General features: G+C 34.0%; 1 protein-coding gene across 9 annotated transcripts in view; it reads left to right on the top strand.

Moving 5' to 3' along the window:
* GRIK2 (glutamate ionotropic receptor kainate type subunit 2) overlaps window positions 1–21512 on the top strand; it is a 422385-nt gene that overhangs the window by 273709 nt on the left and 127164 nt on the right. For all 9 annotated transcript variants that reach the window (XR_003991913.1, XM_032920016.1, XM_030489997.2 and 6 more), the window contains one exon: window positions 10547–10770. Coding sequence is in view for 8 of the 9 variants with exons in the window: in XM_032920016.1 (XP_032775907.1) it covers window positions 10547–10770 (224 nt within the window). In the remaining variant the exon portion in view is untranslated. The remainder of the gene's footprint in view (window positions 1–10546; window positions 10771–21512) is intronic.

Raw genomic sequence — 21512 nt, 5'->3', positions numbered from 1 at the left:
TTGAGTGTGCAGTACTTGATCACTGCAAAGATCAAAATAAGTTCAGCCGTACAGGGAAAGTTGAATGGTACCTGTTTTCTCAATTTTCCCTTAGTCTTCCTCTCTGCCTACTCAGATCTTATTTTAACCTCATTCCTTCCAGAAGTAATAATTAAGGAATTTGATTGCATGCTTGTTACATCAGGAATTCAGAAATTCTACTCATAACTCTGAATGTAACACACTCGGAACTTGTTCGTAAGAAATGTTGCTGCTTAGCCTCTGCTTGGATTTTCTTCATTTGGAAATGGTAACAGAAAATTTTTGAAAGACTTGCAGGTGGGCTATATAAATCAACTAGAGGTGTATTCATGACGCACAAGTAGCATAACCAAATGAATTCTTAAAATTGTCACCGATACTAAAAGCAAAAAAAAAAAAAAGAAAAAAGAAAGGGCAATTTGTGTTTTGCTCATCCCCAAAGAGTTTCAACACATCTCAAAGTGAATATTTCATGGAATGTAGAGAGGAGGGACTGTGGAATACTGGAGTATGTCAACTTTCATCAAAGCGGGGTTTTCATAAAACCATTTCAGGATGTGCTAGCAGGACATGTGTCCCTGGGAGTGATACCCAAAACACAACATCAGCCATATCATTTGGGGAACTGAAGGTATTAATTCTGACTTATTCTTACAGCATCAAGAATAGTTTAGTTGTTTAAGAAAACTATACAGAAGTCGAACATTCACAGTTGAGAAAGAAAAAACAACACCTGCCAGTGCAGCCTTACTTAAGTTCAAAATGCATTAGATGAAACTGATTGTGTGTGTGTGTTGGGAAGAAGAAAATCATGTTACTTTGTCACAATAGCTTGAAATTGATTTGCACAGTAAATTTTTATTGTGCTATTTCCTGACCTGTGAGGGCCCGATTAGCAGTAACGTGTGGTAACTTACAAAGATGAGTAACTTTCTGAGAATGTGTGTTAGCATGAAACAAATATATATAAATACACACATAGGCGTACCAGTGACTGCATATAGGTGCTTGTAACGAATGAATGTATATTTTTGTGTGAATGCGTGGGGCATAGTACTCATGAAGTGCCAGCAGAAACACTGAAACTGGATGTTGGACAAGTGACACACTGAGACGGTGTTTCAGATATAAACCCCATGTCATTTAAAAGAATGGTTAAAAAATTTCTTTTAGGGCTGTAAAGTCAAGTTTAAATAAATGAAAAGTATTAAGGTTTTTACTTCTTGCTCTGCTTTAGAAGTGTATACAATAGTCTGTTATTGGAAGTAAAATGTTTACAGTATAGAAAATGGGTTGTTAAACAGAAAGCCTGTTCTGTTTAACAGTTCTGTGTCTGAGACAATATGGATTTGTCCTTAAAACTAGAGCACTTACATAGATTATTTTGGTGGGTTTGGTTTGGGTTTATCTTTTTTTTGGGGGGGGTGGGGACCGCGGGGAGGGTTTTTGGTTTGGGTTTTTTTGTTATGTGGATTGGTATTGTATAGAATGCTACATTTATTCCAGAATAAATGTCTTGTCAAAAATGTATCAAATTCTTGTTAAAAACAAATCCTCAAGTCATTCTTCAAATGCATGGTAATTGATTACCCTTATTAGTTTTTCAACTTAGTTTGCCTGGACAGAAAAATAATTGTGCTCTTTCAAAATGTCATGTACAGAATTCAGCCCTGTCACTTCCATGTCTTATGATTTTCAAGTTAGTTTGAAAATGATCCTTCTGGCCATCAAAAGAGCTATTGAAATGCTGTAGGATTTCACAATTCAAAAATGTAAAAGCAAAACTAGTGTAAGATCTACACTTCTACTATTCTTACAGTGTAATAATAAAGAAAAGACAGGTCAGTTAGGAAAAGCCACCATAGAAGCACAGTATTCCTTGCTGTTCTCTGGACTAATCCTATTACATCCTTTGTGGGACTGAGAAACAGCACATTTCAATTCTAGACTTAATGGTTCTATGTCTAATCTGATACCATGTTACCTGTAGAACATCTTGTGCTATATTTATTTAGATGTTTAAATTTATATGTTTGAAGTGTCTCTAAAAAAGTGGTTCTGTAGTGCAGCCATCAGACAAGAATATTTCACGTTTATCTGAATTCCCCACTGTAAACCAGTAATATAAGAAATGAGGTAGATGATAGATTTTGGTATTTAAATTCTTGTAATATTTGAGCAATTTGTGGTTGTCTTTGTAATTTACAAAAAATATTTTATCTATTTATTTAACTACTTTCGGCTTAACAGAAAACCAACAGTATTACAGAAATTTTTAGTAACCTATATGGCAAGCCAAGTTTTACTAGTTGCAAATTTCTTTCTCTGTCTGCATCCAGAATAGAAATAAAATTGCAGTTTTCTTATAGAGGTATGTGTAGAGAACCTGAAAGAAAAATTACTTACACAACAGATTCAAAAAATTGTTGGGGTCAAAACTGACCCTAAAGATCATTTAATCCAAATTCCTGATCAAAGCCAGCCAACAAGAGCAGGTTGCCCTGGCCATGTCACATTAAGTTTTGACCGGCCTTAAGGATGGAGACTCCACAACCTCTCTGGGCAATCTGCTGTGGTGTTTGACTGTTCCTACAATAAAAAGGTTGGGGTTTATCTTTAAATGGAATTCCTTACATTCCAATTTGTGGCCATTACTTCTTCTTCCACTGGATACCACTGAAAAAGGTCTAGCTCGGTCTTTTTTACTTTCCTTCTCTGTTTTATTTATTTGTATTAATTCATCAGACTCGCCTGGGCCTTCTCCAGGCTAAACAGTCCCAGCTCTCTCAAGTATCTCCTCATATAGCAGGTACTACAATACCTTAATCATCTCCATGACTTCCTTCTTGGCAAATCATTTCATTGTTTCTTATTCTGAGTTCATTTTGTTTACTATCCTCCACTTCTTTTTGTGCAAGTTGACATTCTTCTTTGAATAGCATCATAGTGTCATTCATAAATGTCATTACTTAACTATTCATCCACTTTCTAATTGAGCAGTAGATAGCCTACGAATTTGTCTACATCTGCCTGTCATGCTGATCAACGTTTTTTCTTATCATATTGTGTGTTCTTGTTCATTGTGTATTTGTACACCTCTGTTGATCCTTGTCTTCCAGACTGAAGCAGAACTTCACATAATATAAGGAATAAATTATAACAGTAATGACATTTTTAAGTGTTTCGTTGATATCATCTTATAAATATCAGAAACATTTAAACTAAAACACCACAGATTTCATGCTTAGGATCTGAATTTTAGTTTTATTAAAGGTGACTGTTAGTAAGTTTATCCTGGTATCTTCAGTATTTAAATAATGCCTAAAGCTTAGATAAGCTTTATTGAATTTAAATAAATGTAACATAAAATCTTTATTTCTTCAAGATCTTCTTCATTTTCAAATGTGTTAGCTTATGGATACCCTAGGCAGAACAGAACTAAGGATCTAGTGCATAAAAACACTACTGACATTTCTCTTCCTTAAATTTGTGACAATATTTTGGGGTGATAAAATATATGCCATATAATATAATTATTTTATAATTATGGCACATGTAAAGCATTTATGATGGGTAATGTTTTCAGAATATACACAATAGAAAACTTTTGGTTTTATTTAAGATATAAATATTCATATATAAATATAATATATAAATTATGTATTTAGATAATATATAAAATATGTTATATAAAAAAACTATTTTTTGTTTTTCATTATCATAATGATGAATTTTAGTTAAAGCCTAAGACAGTGGAATTTAATGGTTTATTGAGAATTTCAGTGTGTGGATTCTTTTAAAAAGAAAACTATTTCCCTGACAGCTGCATAAAATTGCAGCTGAAGGGGACAAGAGCACAGAAGTCAAATAAGTTCCTGTTATCCTGTTCATTAAGCTGATGAAATGATAGATTTCAAAATGCTGTCTATTGGGAACCATTAATCAAACAGAGGTAGTATATCCTGCAGTGACCATCTTGCATCCAAATGATTTGCAAAACCATTATTAACCATTTTGACTCCCTTGTAAAAAATTGCAGGTGATAAAGTGATACAGAAAAGTGAAAGCAAGTCAAACTTGACACAAGTCAAACTTAATGGTATGATGAAATGAATTCACTGAAATAATTTGATAAAAACTCATATATTTCAGAATAGAATTTATGTAAAAAAGTGTGGGATCAGTAATGGACTTCCATTACTGAGTGCAGTAATGGAAAGTCTAGGTGACACAGCTGTTCAACAACTGGGAAGAAAAGACTTCCAGGGAGTTGCAGTAAATCTGGAAATTATAATGATAACCATGTGTTAGTGATAACCATGTGTGATAACCATGAAGAACTGCTGTAATATTTTAATTAAGTACCCTTACAATTTCTTTTTTTTTTTTTTTTTTTTTTAGAGAACCTTTAAAAAGGCAGAGCCACAATATTTGCACTGTCTTGTAAATACTGTCTTTGGCAGTTTGCCCTTTCTGTGGGTATGTAAATCTTGCTCTTCTAATCATCAGAAGAGCTTTTTGAGGAAAAGTCTGCTGGAGTGAAGTGATAAGAATTAAGGCTGAGATTTTCTTATTGTTGTAACTTACTGTCGTCCATCTTCCTGCTAAGTGTAGTTTTGTGGTCCACTGCCTCTAGTCCTCTTACATCCAATTTTAGTAACTGTTAATTAAACAAAGTTGGTGCAAAATAGTGAAAGAGTATTCTATATATCATCAGATAGGAATTTTGTGACTGTTTGGAAGGGGTACTTCTGTAATGTCTATTCAGCTGTTAAATCTAATTCATGCTGGCATAGATAAGCAACAGTGGGCTAGAAAAAATCCTAGGTTTACTAACCCTGAGTAGGAGGAAATAATGTAAATTAATTACTGAGTTCCTGATGGCTTTAGTACTAGTATTTTTCCTTGACTAAACATTCAGAAAATAACAAAGGAGCTAACAGTTGACACAGACATTACCTACCACATCTATTCAAGACTTTGTCAAGAAAAATATTAGCCATAAGGATGTCTAAATAAAATGAAACAGCTATAAAATATTACTAAGTGTCATTAAAATGAGTCTCGGTAAACTGCAAAAGGTGCTGTCTTCCAATAACATTTTGTTGCTGAACAGTAAATACTGAGAAGCAGCTCAGCAGCTAGAAGTAAATGGGTAACTTGAGCCAGTACCTATTGAAACTGTCATTATATGTTATTTTATAATGTTAAATTATTTTATTAAGTTGATAAAGTAACAAATGATAAAATTGCATCTGTATGTGATATTGTTAGTAATTAATCTTAAATGACACAAGTCAGCATCCCACATATAAGAAGGTGTGACATCTAAACTCATCTATCTAATCTGGACTTGTTTTGGACTTTAGGGTATTTTATTTACGTTTAGCAAAGGGAGCAACTTTTAACAGCAGGTTTCCAGGACTTCTGAGTAGGTTATCAAGAAGATCCATCCAGGCTTTTCACAGTGGTGCTTGGCAGGAAGAGAAAAGACCACAGCTATAAACTGAAAACCTCCCAGGATGGAAATTGCTAACCTCTCTAAACGACCTGCTCCACTTTGTGTCTGTAGAAATTTTTTCAATCTGTGGGCAGACAAGCAGTGGAATAGATTATTCAGAGTGGTTATGTAGTCTCCATCCTTCGAGATTTTCAAAACTAACTGGATAAATCCCAGAGCAACCTGGTCTGATCATGTCGATGCTTTGAACAGGAGATTGGACTAGAGACCTCATGATGTCTCTTCCCACCTGAATTGTGAAACACAGTAGAAAAGCATGAGAAACAATTTACACCAAAATAAAGTAAGTAGCTGGTTAAAATAAAAAATAACAATAAAGCCCTAATAGAGTCCTAGTGGTTTCAAAAAGAAATTAAGATCTTGTGTTAAGACCAAAAGCTTTTCACAGTGTGTGAATTTTTCTATAATGTAGCAGCATGAACAAGGCAGTTTAGGACAGATCATAGGCTTAAAGGCAAACTACAGATCTTAGTTTCTCAAATGGGTGGCAAGGAAATGCACTTTTATGAACAGGAATAATGCATAAGCTCTCTGTATATTAAGAGCCCATTTGAATGCATTTAAAGAATAGAATCTGGACATTAGCTAAGCTAAACATCTCTGTTTAGCTTAGGAATGCGTTTTTCCAATTGGAATGTAACTGAAATTCAGGTCTCAGGTTAACAGTCCAAAAATATGAGGTGGCTGAAGAAGTTTATGTATTGACTTTGGATCTGAGGCTGAAAAGTAGACACTGGATTAAGAAGAATCCTTATGAAGTTTTCCTTTTAAAAAAGTATCTTCCTTTATTTTAGAAAATAGTTACAGACAGTAAGTGCATTGCTGACTGTATAGAAGTAAAATTACTAAAATGCATTTTCAGTGTATGTGTCCTTTTGTTTACGTTGTGTAATCACAATATGGTTGTACTGGCTGGCTGTATAAACAACTGAGAATGGATATAGCTGTATGATTCCCCCTGCATTTTCAATATAAATGGATTCTAAATCAATGCAAAATGTTATCAGCAAATTCTCACCAGGAGAGTCCATTTACATAGGCTAAAGAACTTCATTATTATGGTGAAATATTCTGTAGTCATAGAGTCTAATTAAAAATAACTATTAGCCATTTTGTGATTGCTATGTCTAGATTGTATTTAAACTCTTAATTCTTTTGAATAAAATAGGTGAAACAAAAGTTTTTCAGAAAAGATCATCAAAAGAAAATTCAATCAGCATTTGTTTTTCCTTTCCCCAATATTATTAGTAGAAGCTATTAAATGCTTTCAAAGTTCAATTTCTGCAAAAATTAATGCGGCACTTTCCCTGGGTTGTATTTTATAGAGTGAATTTTCACATAAAAAATATTAATATCCATGAATACTAACTTACTGCACATGCTATGGCCCATGCACTACTTAACATTTATATGCAGATTTCTTACTGAAGTTATTTGTATCTGCATGCATAGACTTAATTCAGTGTAATTTTAAAAATTGTCTTCTTCGAGGTTGTGTACCAAGTTTCAGCCCTGTGCAACTGAAAGAAAAAAGTCCTCCCTTTTTCTTTAAATGTTATTTTATGAAAAATAGTCAACTAGCTGCTTGGAAACAAAATGTAAATGAAGAAGCAAAGCAGGAGGATTTTACTATGCCTTAGGTGCTTCTGTAGATACCGTGTATACCTTGAGTTGTCAGTTGATGGGTAAACATCCTACGACTGCACATGGTAGCAAGACAGGGAAAGCTTTACACAGCTATGGAGAGAGTATGTGCAGTTCTTACATGGCACAAAAAGAAGGGAAGGTCTGGCAATCCTTGTTCACAGAGTAATTCAGTAATGTACTGAGAATGCGTAAGCTAGTATGAAAGGAGAAAATACCATTACTCTTTAAGATGGGATATGAAGATAGAAAATCAAGTACTACTGAAAATTTACTGTTAAAAGTAATGTTCAAAATATCTGATGCTTTCTGAGAAAGCAGGGTGGGAATAACTATCAGTGATTCAGTTGACTTTGAAAAGTGTCCTGTAGGGTATGATAAATTCTGTTTCTTCCTGCCTCTTGTCCTGGAAATTCTCTTCCTTGTTAGAGAACCTCTCTTTGAAAAACTGTCAAGATTAATGGTGAATATGAGAGCCATTCTCCAGTTTATCATGCCATATCTTTGAATGGTGGAGTAAATGCTGGATTGTCATTCCCTCACACATGACATAATTAAAGTAAGAATTTATTGTGGGGAGTATTTTTTTCCAGTCTTTGCCATTTACTGTTGGCATTATTATCTGCAGCGTGTTCCTTCATCACATGGTATGGCTGCTGTTTGTGCTTCTGTACAACTCTTCCATTTTGCTCAGGACTGTGCCTTCTGCTGAAATGTCCTTGTCAGACTTACTTGTTTCTAAGTGCTGTTGTAACCTTTAGTTGGTGCAGAATTTTTCTCTATAGCAATTAGCTTATCCTCAGCAGCCCTTGGATGCTGTCATAAAAAGGCCTTCATCTCAAGTGCTCTAAAGTCAAGAGTAAGTGTTGTTTAGGCTATGCTTTCAGACAGATAAACTTTTTCCTTTAAAGTCACACATACATTCATTCTAAAAAGTGGAATTATATATCATTGTCAAGTGAGACAAATATTGTTTGTTATGGAAGTTATCAGAAAGCCATTTTAGGCTGTAATTGTTTGTTAATGATAATAAATGTAGATTGATAAAATCCTAGTTTTACACCATTCCTCTCCAATTCATTCTGAAAAATTACCGAAAGAGAATTCTCTTATTTGTATTTCTTCATTGTAGAAGAGTGTAGGAGACCTAGTATTGCATGTCAGGAAACTTAGCCTCTTACTTCACTTACTTTCAAGTAGTGCTGTTTGTGAATGAATCGATTGCCAAGAGAATTTAATATTTTAGAGATAAGAGATGTTAGCAAAAGTGGACACATGCAGCAGTATTACATTTTTATGTCAGTAATTCTAGCAGATTTTTGTTTACTCAATCAGTAAAGACTTTTTTTGTTGTGTTCTTATGGTGATATACTAGTTCAAGTATATAGAAAGAGACTTACAAAAGCTCTGAAGAAAATCTTGAGATACCAAGATATAGACCTATATTTTGGATCCCTGTCTCCCAGGCTGTAGTATCTGATTGAACTGTTCTGTCACGAGACATGCATTATTTCTTGTTTGGCTATTTTTCTAATTTCATCAGCAAGTTCTATGAACTTCCCTAGAGCTTTACTCCACTGAAGATAGTTACAAACAATATTCAGTTGTATATGGTTTTGTTTGTCATCTAATGACCAAGGGTTGGATTTCCAACTGTATTTGCTAAAAGAAAGGGTTTGTTAAGGCTCTGTTAATGTTTTAAGATCAAAATTCACAACTGCCAATAGACTTCCAAAAGATCTGCATCTGCTTTCTCTATCTTTGCAAAGTTTCATTTTCTGACAGTCTCTAGTGAATTGGCTTCAGACTCTTAGGGTAAGACTGCTAGTTGCCTCACAAACTACTAATAGCTTGAATTGTTACGTTTCTCCAACTTCTACATGTTGACCTATGACTTTTAATTCAGATTAGTTTTAGTTTCTTACTTTTGTATTTTCTTTCTGCATCATCTGAAATATCATCAATAGTATGTAATCCATAAAAACTCAGCTTCTGTGGAATAAAGCTTTGCTGGTCTGATTAATACCTGGAAGTTCTGAACACCAATGGAAATTGTGTATATCATGTTTTTGACCAGTAAACCCTTACCAAATTAAATGAGCAGCACCAAGAGGGTTTCGCATTGTAACATAGAAGTATTTTACTAGGGTAAATCTAATGATATGTTAAATTCTCATAACAGCAACAGACCATTGTAGAACTTTGAAATGATAGAATATTGTGTGGGATTATGAGTGTTCCACAGTATACACAATACCAACTGAGCAAAATAAAGTATATAAATGTATGAATTTATATTATTTTATAGGGAATAAAATCTTCGTATCTTGTTTTAGAACAGGTATTCTGAAAATGGTATTATTTGCAGCTATGTTACTTGTATAAAAGTGTTTTATGGTACTCATACCATTTCTGTCATTGCATACCTATATTTACATATATTTTACAAGGAATTCTTAGTTTACAACTTGCCAAATCTTGTACTGTATAATTTCTCACTCTGAACTTCTGTTTTTCATCCGTGCACATGTACATGCACACAGAACTACACATAGACACGTGAAGAGTAGTCAGTCAAGAACTGTTGACAGAGATTAAGAAGTAGATGGTGTAAATTTCTTGTCTCTATGATTTCCATTAACTTTTGAATAAAAAAATACTATAGATAGTTTACTAATCTTGTATGAATTATTGCTATAATAACAAAACCTAAATGTAAATTGACAAAATACATTCGTATCATATTGTATGATTTAATTTTAAATGTTACAGTTGATAGTTATCTAAAAGTTTCATAGTGATTTCTGTAAACTAGTAAGCACAGCTGTACTTTGTTAGAATTTACTCATTGAAGCAACTTTTCAGTTGTAGCCCTTCCCATTTTTAAAAGTTCTTCATTTTGAACCAATACTTTTATGCTAAAATAAGAAAACTGCTTCCTGGCCCTTCCCTGCGCTTGTATAAGCATATTCACATCTGCTTCACAAATACGTTAGCTTCTAAAGAGCACAGTGAAGGAATGACAGAGGGAAGACATATCTTGATACGTACATTTTAAAAAGTTTTAGAAGATAGGATAATTCATGTTCATACTTTCTGCAGGAAGCAGTATTTTTCTTCACTTCTACCCCTGTAATAATGCTTTAAATATTCTGTAAGTGCTATGTCAGTTTAGCAAACAGGAAGCAGAATAAATCTTTTTCCTTAATTACAGGGAGAAGAGAGTTTTAAATTTCAGCCTACCTAGTACAAGAAAAAAATCTCTTCCATATGAAGTTTGTGTTTTGCCTAATCTGATTGTCTGCCTCGACATGTTTCTTCTGACTTATAGCTTGTTTCTCTCTTTGTATTTCTTAACAGAAAGCTGACCTTGCAGTTGCACCATTGGCAATTACCTATGTTCGAGAGAAGGTCATCGACTTTTCCAAGCCCTTTATGACTCTTGGAATAAGTATTTTGTACCGCAAGCCCAATGGTACAAACCCCGGCGTCTTCTCCTTCCTGAATCCTCTCTCCCCTGATATCTGGATGTATATTCTGCTGGCTTACTTGGGTGTCAGTTGTGTGCTCTTTGTCATAGCCAGGTAACATGTCAACTTTTGTGATTTTTTTGGCAATTGTTATAATCTTTTTCTACTAATAATTGTCAAAAGTCACAAAAATTTTCTTACTTTCCTACTCTTATATTTTAACTTCATGATGTACAGAAGAATAATTTATGATGAGGGTTCTCACTATTAATTTTCTCCACTACCATACTAAGTCTCCAGTTTGTTATACCACTGAGTCTTGAGTATGCTAGCAAGTTTCTCCTTTTATTTATAAATTTAGAGACACTAGAAAGTTTACAAAATGTCTTTTCCCTATTATGCTGTGTTCAAAAAGACTGGGGTTGACATATTTTATTTTGTTAGCCTGATTTCATTTGATGCTATGCTGCTTAATCTCAAATTGAGTACTTAGCTGCCCATGTTAATCCTAGAGGTCAAAACTGGGCCTCTACCTGTTATAAAACAAGCCACTTAATGTAGATTATTATCTTAGAAGTAGGGTAAGATTATTTAGTTTTTAACTGTGTGCTAGATAAAATCGCTGAGATACTTCACATAGTTCAAAATCTGGGACTATTTGGAAGCATGTTTAGTTGAGCTTTTGGAGTTAAGAAACTCCATACAACAATTGTTAAACTATAAATTGATTTAATATATAGGGCTCTCTTTAGAGAAGGAGAAAAACATCTTTTGTCAAAAATTCCCATTATATTTACCTTTTCCTTTTTAAGTAATTAAGACTGACTCCAGACGCTCCCAGAAATAGTCTTACATGATGTAACTGTTACTTTTGCTGTGACAGCAAAAAAAAAAATTAGAACAGTAAATCAGCATTTCCCAGGCATGTAAATTTTGCATATTCCTCCTGTTAGTCACTTTAAAATACTTTTTTTAATCAAATACATATTAATATTATTGGCTTTAATTTCTTTAATAAGATTTTATTATTATTATTGTCACATTTTACTTGATAATTCAATCTCACTTCAACCTGAAGATTTTTATTATTTCATTCTGTGTGACAAAGTATAACTTCATATTTTTCTTTATCTATTGTGCTGTAGTTGATAGCAGCATTCTCCATCCTTCCCTAATGCTATCTGCTTCATTTTGGAGGAATTATATTGTTCCTCTACAAAGGGGAAAGGAAATATATTTAGAAACAGGTTTAAAAGCAATTTAACAAGATCACCTATACATGAGATATTGAAGTAATATAGATAACACTGAAACATATTTTGTAATTAATAACTTCACTTATGTGCCTTCTTTAAAAGTCTGCTTTAAAAAGCCAGACTTCCATTGAAAGTCTCTTGAAAGAACAGTAGATTTTAGTGGACTATATAACCAGAGAGAAAACTAATTTCTGAGGTGTTCCTGTGGTACAGATACTTCTCAAAGCAGAGTTGAGCATAAATCACAAATATTATCTTTTGAAACACCTCATGTAAAATGTTTATATGTATGTCCAAGAGTTATAAACCTATGGTTATCACTGCAGGACTTTTTCAGCATGATGCACAGTGCTTTTGATAGGCAGCTCACAGTAATGTTAGTAGGAGTCGTATGGCCGAGCTCCTACTTTGAAAATGTGTCTTTTCATATTTTGTAGGAAAGATATATTTTCTTGAAACCTTTTCTTTTGCTAACCTATTCAGACACCTGATCTCACTAGCAGAACTGGGAAGAACTTTTCTTTTTAAACAGAAGCGCTACATAGTAGACCACTATAGCTGAACTTTTTTTCACTTATTTGTATTTGTGACCAGCAACATAAATTCCTTATGCACTTGGAAGCATTGTCTTCATTGTAAAGCAAGATGAAGTATGTTTTAGAATGAGCAGAAGAGGGTTTTTGGGTTTTTTTGTGGAGTTGTATAAAATACCTTTTTTTAATGCTCATTTATATCAGCCTTCATATCTAAAGGTTTTCAATAACACTTAATTACCTAATCAAATACTGATATCAAATTTAGAAATAAAAGATCTAGGATTATATAAGACAATCCATAAATTTTATTCATAATGCAGAATGAATTAGTAGCATGTAATAGCATTTTCTAACACTATAGTTCATATAGGGAAACAGGTGTAAGCTAAAAATGAAATCTCCCACTGAATACTAAAGAGACAAAAGAACATTATTCAGAAGTAAGAGGCTTTTGTGAACAGAATTCACAAAACGTATCCATCATGTAAAGGAAGATACTGCTAATTGAAGTGTGGTAGTGAAGTGGACTTCGCAGTGTAGTGCTGGCTGTTTATTTTCAGTACAGATTATAAATTAGGTATTACACAGCTGATGATGTATTTTTCAGTCCTGGTGTCATGAAACTGTTGGACTGTATGCCATGAAATTAACAGGTTCCACCTAGAGTGTCTTATTAAGAAGATTTCTGTTTCATAACAATCCTTCCATAATGAACATTGAACTACCACTGTTTCATAATAATTACCGTGTTTTGTAATACGGTGTATTTATGTTTGGAGCAGTACTTAGTATGTCTTTTATGATACAATGTTTTGTAATTACATCAGAGTATGCAGTGTAGAATATTTGTTTTTAGATTTAAACCTTCCATTTTCTGTCAAATGTTTCATGATTTTATTGTTTTACCATTGTCTTCCAGACAGTGTAGGAATATAAGAACTTGGTACAATGAAAATGGGAAGTACAGTTCTTTTTATGGTACTCGGATTTCACCCATTAATTAGTAGTATGGTCATATTTAGGGAAATTTGAAGAAATCAGTGGAAAGTTCAAGAATCTTTGAGAGAGAATTGCTGAAAAGAGTAACATATTAGGCATAAATGGGGAAAAAAAGTAACATAAATCTTTATTAGTCTTTTCCTTTGTTTGCAAGAGCATTGGATTTACCTTCCAACCGGATACAAGGACAACCAGGTATAAAAAACTGCAATCTTTGCATACTCAACTCAAAAAGCTAGGAGAGAGATTGATTTGTTAGCTGTAGGGCTTCTCTATGTCATTTTCCTCTTGTAGTACCCCCCCCCGAATGATGAGTCATCTATTTATGTAGGCATTACAGGTTTTGCATTGTGATACAAAAATGAACGTATGAATGAAAATATATGTGTTCTATGCTGGTTTTGTTAGTTGTCATTCTTTGTGGAGAATTATAGTAGGCTGTGATTCCTTCATATGTATGAAAACCTCAATCTTGTTTGTTGTGTTTGTTGAATCTAAGTAGTTATGGTTGTTTCTGAAAGTTCCTTTCTTTGTCGTACAGGCTGATGACTGATAGATAAACCCAGTCTGCTTGACGCTAAGCTTATTGCTTTTCTATGAACTAAGAAAGTCATATAGCATTTTTTTTTCTCTTGTGGCAACAGTAATAGATCTGTTTCTGATGCTAGCCAGCAGTGTCTTGTGTCACTGTTAGCAATGTCTTCTGTCATCTAATGTCTTGTAGCTTTCTAATTCCAGTATCTTCCCTCTACGCCTCTGCCTTTACTTGTTTCTTTTACTTAGAATTCCAGTTAAATTCACAGTTTACATGTGACTAGAAGGAAAGCTAAGACTGGAATAAAGTGTGCCAACTCCTTTTTGTCTTCTGTCAAGCACACAATGTTTTCTGATCTATATAATGAAAAATCTCGGCTAGTGGAATTTCTTTTCACTTCTGTCTGTTGGTGCAAGCCATTGTTTCATTTCTGAGAAACATGCTGGTTTCTTACAGTGTTGTATACCAACTTCACAGACACATATTGTCCCTTTTCCATTAGTCTATGTATATGAAACTGCCATTTCCTATTTTTGGTCTCTGCAAATTGATATATTGGTAACTTGAGGATACTTCCCATTCTGCATAGGCAATATGAAGCAAATCAGTTTCATACTTTTTAGAAATATTAAATATGTTTGATTTGCATAGGTCTTTCAATATGTATGTTTTTAAACATCCTTGTCTTCATGAATCTTTTCTGAAAACACAGGTTGGAGGCTGAACTCCTTAAATGTTTTTATGCAATCATTTTCCACCACATTTACTGGATTTCAGGTTATTCCTTGCACATTGAAGTATTTCTCTGTGTAGTAAGGTCTGTTTGCTGTGAACATGTCTGTTTTAAATGACCTATCTTTGTAACTGGAAGTGGTACACCTGTCTTAGCATGATGCTTCACCTTTACGGATCAGCTGTGAAGCAGATAAACTACCCTGGATAAAATGGTCCACTAATGAGCTCTTATGCTTCTTATACTGACCTGTCTGGAATATCACTGAATATTGTGTAAATATACATTAAACTGCCCTAATTGCTAATACTAAATCATGGGTTATCATTTTAAAGAGCTTGATTCACCTTTACTTGTACCACATTCTATACCTAAGGACATTCTGCTTTTTCTTCCCTTCAGCAGAATTTTGCTGTCCTACTTTTCAGAAGTCAATCCCTTGTGCTGATTTCAGCTGTCAAAGCATTTAATATCAACTATTTTTTCATTTCCTTGTAAGCAGTAATAAAAGCACAATGAACATTTCCTCATCACCAAATGATATTTTACTTCTACCAGCTGGAATAAATAATACTAAAAGAAGACAAGAGTTTTAAAAACTTCTCCACACATTTCTCTTAGTCTTTTCCCTGTGAAGAAGCTTAGGAGTAGCCTGCTGCTTCAGACTTGAACAGACGCCTGAGCATTATCTCTCTCTGGAGTGCATGCATATTCTTTCACATCTCATCAGTCTTCATTTTTATTTCATATTTCTTGATCAGCTGATTTCTGTCCTTGAGCTCATCTGATTGATTTTCAAACTACTCCTTGAAAACTATCTTGATGGAAAGGAATTAATGGCAGAATGAGAGGGAACTATGTTTCCAATTACTATGGAGCTCTGGTTACTAAATTACTATGTTGATATTTATTCAAGTAGGAAGTTAGCATGTTTGCTCTTTATTCTTAACAAGCATTCTTCCTACAAGAGGCCTCCCTAGAGAACTACGGCATATGTTATGAGGTGTTTTCTGGAATGGATTCATCATCTAATAGGGCAACCCTGAAATCTGCTGCTCTTACTATCTTACAGTTTGAAGATAGTTTTGCCCCAGTTGTAATGCAAGTGGAGATATTGTCACTTGACTGTAAAATATGATGTAAATAGATAAGGACAAAAGAATACAAAAAATTATGAACTTTCCAAAACTGCTCCATAACAATTATTTCTGTTAAATCAAGTTGCAGCTTATGACTTCTTCCAAAATATTCAGTATAGTCTGATTCTTTTCATATAATTTTCAATTAAATCTTAATTTTTGTACTCATAAGCAATTTATTAAGCATATGCTTTTCACTTGGTCTATCGTGCTATATGTTATAATGTCATGGTTTAAATCCAGCTGGCAACTAAATAGCACGCAGCCACTCACTTACTTCCTGCTTGCACCCCTCCCTCCCTGGATGGGATCGGGAGGAGAATCAAAGAATGTAAAACCTGTGGGTTGAGATAAGAACAATTTAATAACTAAAATAAAATAAAATATAGTGACAGTAGGATACCAACAATGCCAATAATGATAATAATAGGAAACAGCAAAAAAAAAAGAAAGATCAGAAAACACAAGTGATGCTTAATACAACTGCTCACCACCCGCTGACCGATACCCAGCTTAACTCGAGCAGCGATCTCCCCCTCCAGGTGACTGCCCCCCCTTTTATATACTGGGCATGACGTGCTATGGTATGGGATATCCCTTTGGCTAATTTGGGTCAAGTGTCCTTTCTCTGCTCCCTCCCAGCTTCTTGTGCCCCCTCGCACTGGCAGAGCATGAGAGACTGAAAAGTCCTTGACCAGGGGAAGTGCTACTTAGCAACTTAGCAACAATTATTCCCAGACTAAAGCCAAAACACAGCACTTTTCTAGCTGCTAGGAAGAAAATTAACTGTAATTGTACAGTCATATTGCCTGGACAGCAGTCACTGGAAATGTAAGCAGACGTGCACTTGGTATTTCAAATATGCTCAGATATCAGATCAGATATCAGATATTCAGATATTTCTGAGTATCACTTTTCACAAAATGTGGATGACAGCTTTAAATTGGTGAAGCAGAATGGGAGTTTCCTATGCTGTATGCCATTAATAGTAATGCATAAATGTGCATAATCTGTAATAGTATTTAATTTTCAATGGTCAGCACATAGAACTTTTTTTGAGGTTGCGGTTTTTTTCAATATTAAAAATGTGAAACATACTGGAATTACAATACTTTCTTACGGTCGTCATCTAACTTGTAGAATTATTTTGAGAAGCTATGATACAGATTGCAATCTGTGCTATAAAGTCTAAATGTAGATGAGGATATATGGCTAAAAAAATGGCATAGCAATGAGTTAAGCAGCAATTTCTCACTTTGTATCTTGACACTCAGAAACACACTTTGATATCTCTGGCCTTCCACACAAGAGATTTATCTGGGTTCACTGTCAGCTTATAGAATCTCTAATATAGAAATAAACAACTCAGTATGAGCTTCTCACCCTAACCCCTCAGGATTCTCTTGAATTACTTCTGAATGCTGTCAGTCTCCTTCAACTGTTCAGGGAGATACGAGAATATCAAGAGTTCTCCAAGCCTATGTACAAGCAGAGCTTCTAAATAATAGCCTCTATTAAAATACTGTTCGAGATTACAATAAGAGAAAATTTCTTGTCTATATTGGTGGTAGGTTGGTCTGACATCCCAGATACTACTTGCCATGCATCAAATATAGGAAGAAACTACTGCCAGCAAAACAACTGAAATATTTTAACTGAGGATGGCTGAAGAACTTGTAACTCACCTGTCTTAGTAGTCCAACGGAAGATATAGTACCTCCCATTGTCTAAATATCCTTATGCACTTTGAAGAAGAAACGTATGCTTACTTCAACACATCTGGTCAATTCTGGATTCTTTTGTCAAGAAGTTTTTTTGTTTGGGGTTTTTTGTTTGTTTGGTTTTTGGGTTTTTTGGGTTTTTTTTGCCTGTATGATGTCAAACATTGTCTTCTGCAGAGTTAAGATATGTGTGTGGGCTTCTAAAGAAACAAATCAGTAGCTCTGTTGACTTGTGTCATAAGGAAAACACATTGTAACATGCATCTGTTTGTAGCACTTGCTTCATCAGTATGTTTTGTGTAACTTCTTGTAATTTTGTAGATTAAGCTAATCAGAAAATACCTTTTTTTTTTTTTTGCTTCCTTTTTTTCTTTTTCCTTTTTTTTTGTGTGTGTGTAGAGTATAGCGGTATTCTTATGAAATATAAAAGTGAAGATGGCCTAAAACCTCTTTCCATCCTTTCTGTCAATTTTTTTCTCATTATTCTGAAAGCCATCACAAAGTTCTTCAGTTCATCACTAATTATTCAGGAACCTAGGCATTCTGAATGTCTGAACTGAATCACAACTCCATCCATCCTTAAGGAATTTAGTGTCTCTTACTACCAGCAATTCGGTCTCTTCATTTTCCTTGCTTAAATATTTCAGAGACAAGTAAATTTACACAGCTACAGAAAGATCACTCTCTCTCTTTTGATGGACAGCTCATTCTGTCTGTATTCATTCTGACTTCACTTTATAAGCCTTCCTTGTTTACCTATATGTGTTATATATTTATAAACACACATATAAACATTTGAGCTATTTTTCATCCCATGATTTCTCTTATTTTCAGTTTCTTATTTATACTGAATATTTCACTGAATATATCAGGATCTTATTTGTTGGTTTGTATCTTCACAGTATTTTGTATCTTAGGATCTAAAGGCTGTTTGCTAAAGCTCTTACAGAGGATTCAGCTTGATAAATTATCTTTACTAGTAAAATCTCCTAAGTTTTCCTTGGCGAATGGCTTCTGAAATAATGAGTTTATTCTCTGGTCTTCTTCCATTTTGAGTTTTGACTGACTAGAATTGTTCTGTTTGATCCATTCTGCTTCACACATTTCATTGCTAGACATCTTTCTGAATGCCATTCACTGTTTATCTACAGCATTATTCCAAACCACCTGCCACCATTCAATAATTGGGTTTGCATTCCCTTCATCTAGAACAAGCTGAGATGCTGGAAGGTATTTTACCATGTATATTGCCATTTCTTTTCACATACATGTAATATTACCTCATATATTCGTATTTGACTTTATGTGCCTAGTTTTCTGTGTAATTTTACACACTATATGATCGAGTTAAAATATTATAAACATACATACTATGGCATTTGCTTTTGAAAGTATCTCAGCAGTCAAAACAGTGGCATTTCTCATAAGAAATTTTCATTTGTCTTTGTCTAACTGGTTTTAACTACAGGCAAGGTAGATCTCATCTACCTCATTTCATGTCTTCAAATGCCTTCATTAAACAGGTTCTATAGGTGAGTCGGTAAGCTGAAGACTGTTTTGTCAAGAGTTCTATAACATCATGCAAAATAAGTTTCATACCTGCCACAGACAGTTATTTGTTAGTCTGTACGTACTGTTACTATCCACTAGCAAATACTCCTACAGTCCTTGCTGAGAAAGGCAAAAAAAAGCTCTGAGGAACATTTTCATCTAATTTTCAAAGATCTTCACGCTGTGGTGACATATACAGTGGTTCATCTGTATCTTTAACAGCCCTTGCTATTTACCAACACATATAGCACATGAGAAGAATATTGGATTGCTTGAATGAAGTAGTTTGCTTGAAAAAAAGTTGAAAGTCTCCAGAAAAAGTGCTGAACATTCTGAGGTTGGATCATTTCATTCTGTTTTGTCAAAACATTTTCTTTCCCTGATATGTGACAAGAAAAGAAAAGAAGACACAAGTCTAGAAGTCGCACTTTGTATATTTATTTAGCAAACCATAGCATGGAATATTGTTAAATGTGCCTAAAGAGAAGGGTTCCTCTACAGATGAATCTGAGTGATTTCAAGTGAAAATAATGTTTTTGAGAAAGACCAGTCTTCTTTATGTTTTTGAAGGTTGGGAAAAGGAGGCTTGTTTGCTTTATTTTGGGTGGGTTATTTTGGGTTTGTTTTGATTTTTGGTTTTTTGGGGTTTTTTTGGTTTGGGTTTGGTTTTTTTTTTTTTTTGCATGTCTTCTGGTCTGGCTTGCATAACGTTAGTGCAGAGAAAGAAATTGTAACTTTCACCATAATGCATAGCAACAGTTTTCTCATGAGATGTAGAAAACCATGTAGTCCTCCGACCTAAAGAACAAAACACAAGAATCTAGTTGAATGGGAATAGAGTCAATAAGAATCCAAGAAGGTATTCCAGTGCTGTCGTAAGATTTTATTAATAATTGGGTACAAATGGCAGTTTGAAAATGCGCAAGTTAAATGACTGACTCCTTTTCCATTAGCTTCAGTTATTGAATTTACAGACTGCCTGATAATTAAGAAAATAAATTCAACCAGATGCTGAGCTGTTGGAGGAGTTTTTCCCAAAAAAATAAAAACAGAAAAGCTGACGTCTAAGACATTTTATTTATTGAAGTAATTTGACACCTGCATCTTGTTTGGGACACCTTGACTTAACAGTGAAAGGTTTCCTGAAGAAAAACATAGGGGTTATAGTGACAGGATGGAAAATGGAATGTTAGCAGGCACAATTTCTATTTACCTTGCTTCTGGAGGACTCAAACGCATACAATAATATTGACCAAAGATGGCTGTAAGGATTGAAAGGCAGATTTTATGTTAAAGAGCCAAATATATGAAAATAAGCATTACTTGTTTGCTAAATATGCAGACCCATATGCAATTAATTTCTTTATATGATCTAAATGAAGATGGAGACATAAACCATTGGAAGCAAAGCCAATATGATATGATGTTTATTAACCTTGTAGAAAATCCTAGCTACAAATGTTCAGAGGAAGATCAGTTTCTGTAGGATAGTATTTCAAAGTTCTCCTTTGAATTCTTTGGTTTAGGGATTACTTGAAGGGTAGGAATGAGTAAGGAAAGAATTGTATGTATTTTACACTTGTTCTATAAAATGGACCTTGTATTGTTGTGTAATATTAGTAAAACAGATACAGTCTTAGGCTAATTTTAAATATTTTTAACTAAATAATCAAATGTCCAGTTTGTTGTTTGGGTTTTGAGGTTTTTTTTTTTTGTTTGTTTGTTTTTGGTTTTTTTTGTTTGTTTGTTTGTTTGTTTGGTTTTTTGTTTTTTTTTTTTTTTTAATTTAAATATCAGTTTCTGAGTTCAGAACTGAAAATAATTTTGTTTCTGCAAATTTAGCTGAAACCAGACTTCCTAAATTCCTTCAACTGTCTACCAACTTTATCCATTGTATTCTGAAAATATGTAAATAGAGCTAAATTGGAGGAAAAATAAAACAGAAAAAGGAAACCCCAAACCAAAATAAACTTACCAGTACCTTACCCCTTCGAAAGATAGAGCATTTCTTTCTTGGGTCATGGTTAAACATTATACTTCAAAACAGAAGCATATCTTTAAAAGAAATAAGGAAATAAATAAGGCATATTTATTGACTTTAAGTGTTATTCAGGATCTGGAGAAAAGTAAGATTGTTCCCTACAAGTTTCTGTCAGCAGAAGTATGAGAATTACTCATCATTTAGCTGTTAGCCAGAAGTTTACCCGGTTTATGCAATCCTCCACTCTCTAACTCAGAGAGGAGGAGTCATTTAAGTGCCAGCAGGGCTTGACCAGAAATGAGCCTGAATAAACAAGTATGGTAATTGTTTTTGAAACAATTGTTGTTTGTTTTGAAACTAAATCAGTTGCGTATCACCCAGACATTTCTGTTTCATCTATGGAAA

Source organism: Strigops habroptila, chromosome 6, assembly GCF_004027225.2.
Source record: "Strigops habroptila isolate Jane chromosome 6, bStrHab1.2.pri, whole genome shotgun sequence".
Lineage (NCBI taxonomy): Eukaryota > Metazoa > Chordata > Aves > Psittaciformes > Psittacidae > Strigops > Strigops habroptila.
The sequence above is the reverse complement of the archived record's forward strand: the minus strand, read 5'-3'. Positions and strand labels throughout refer to the sequence as shown.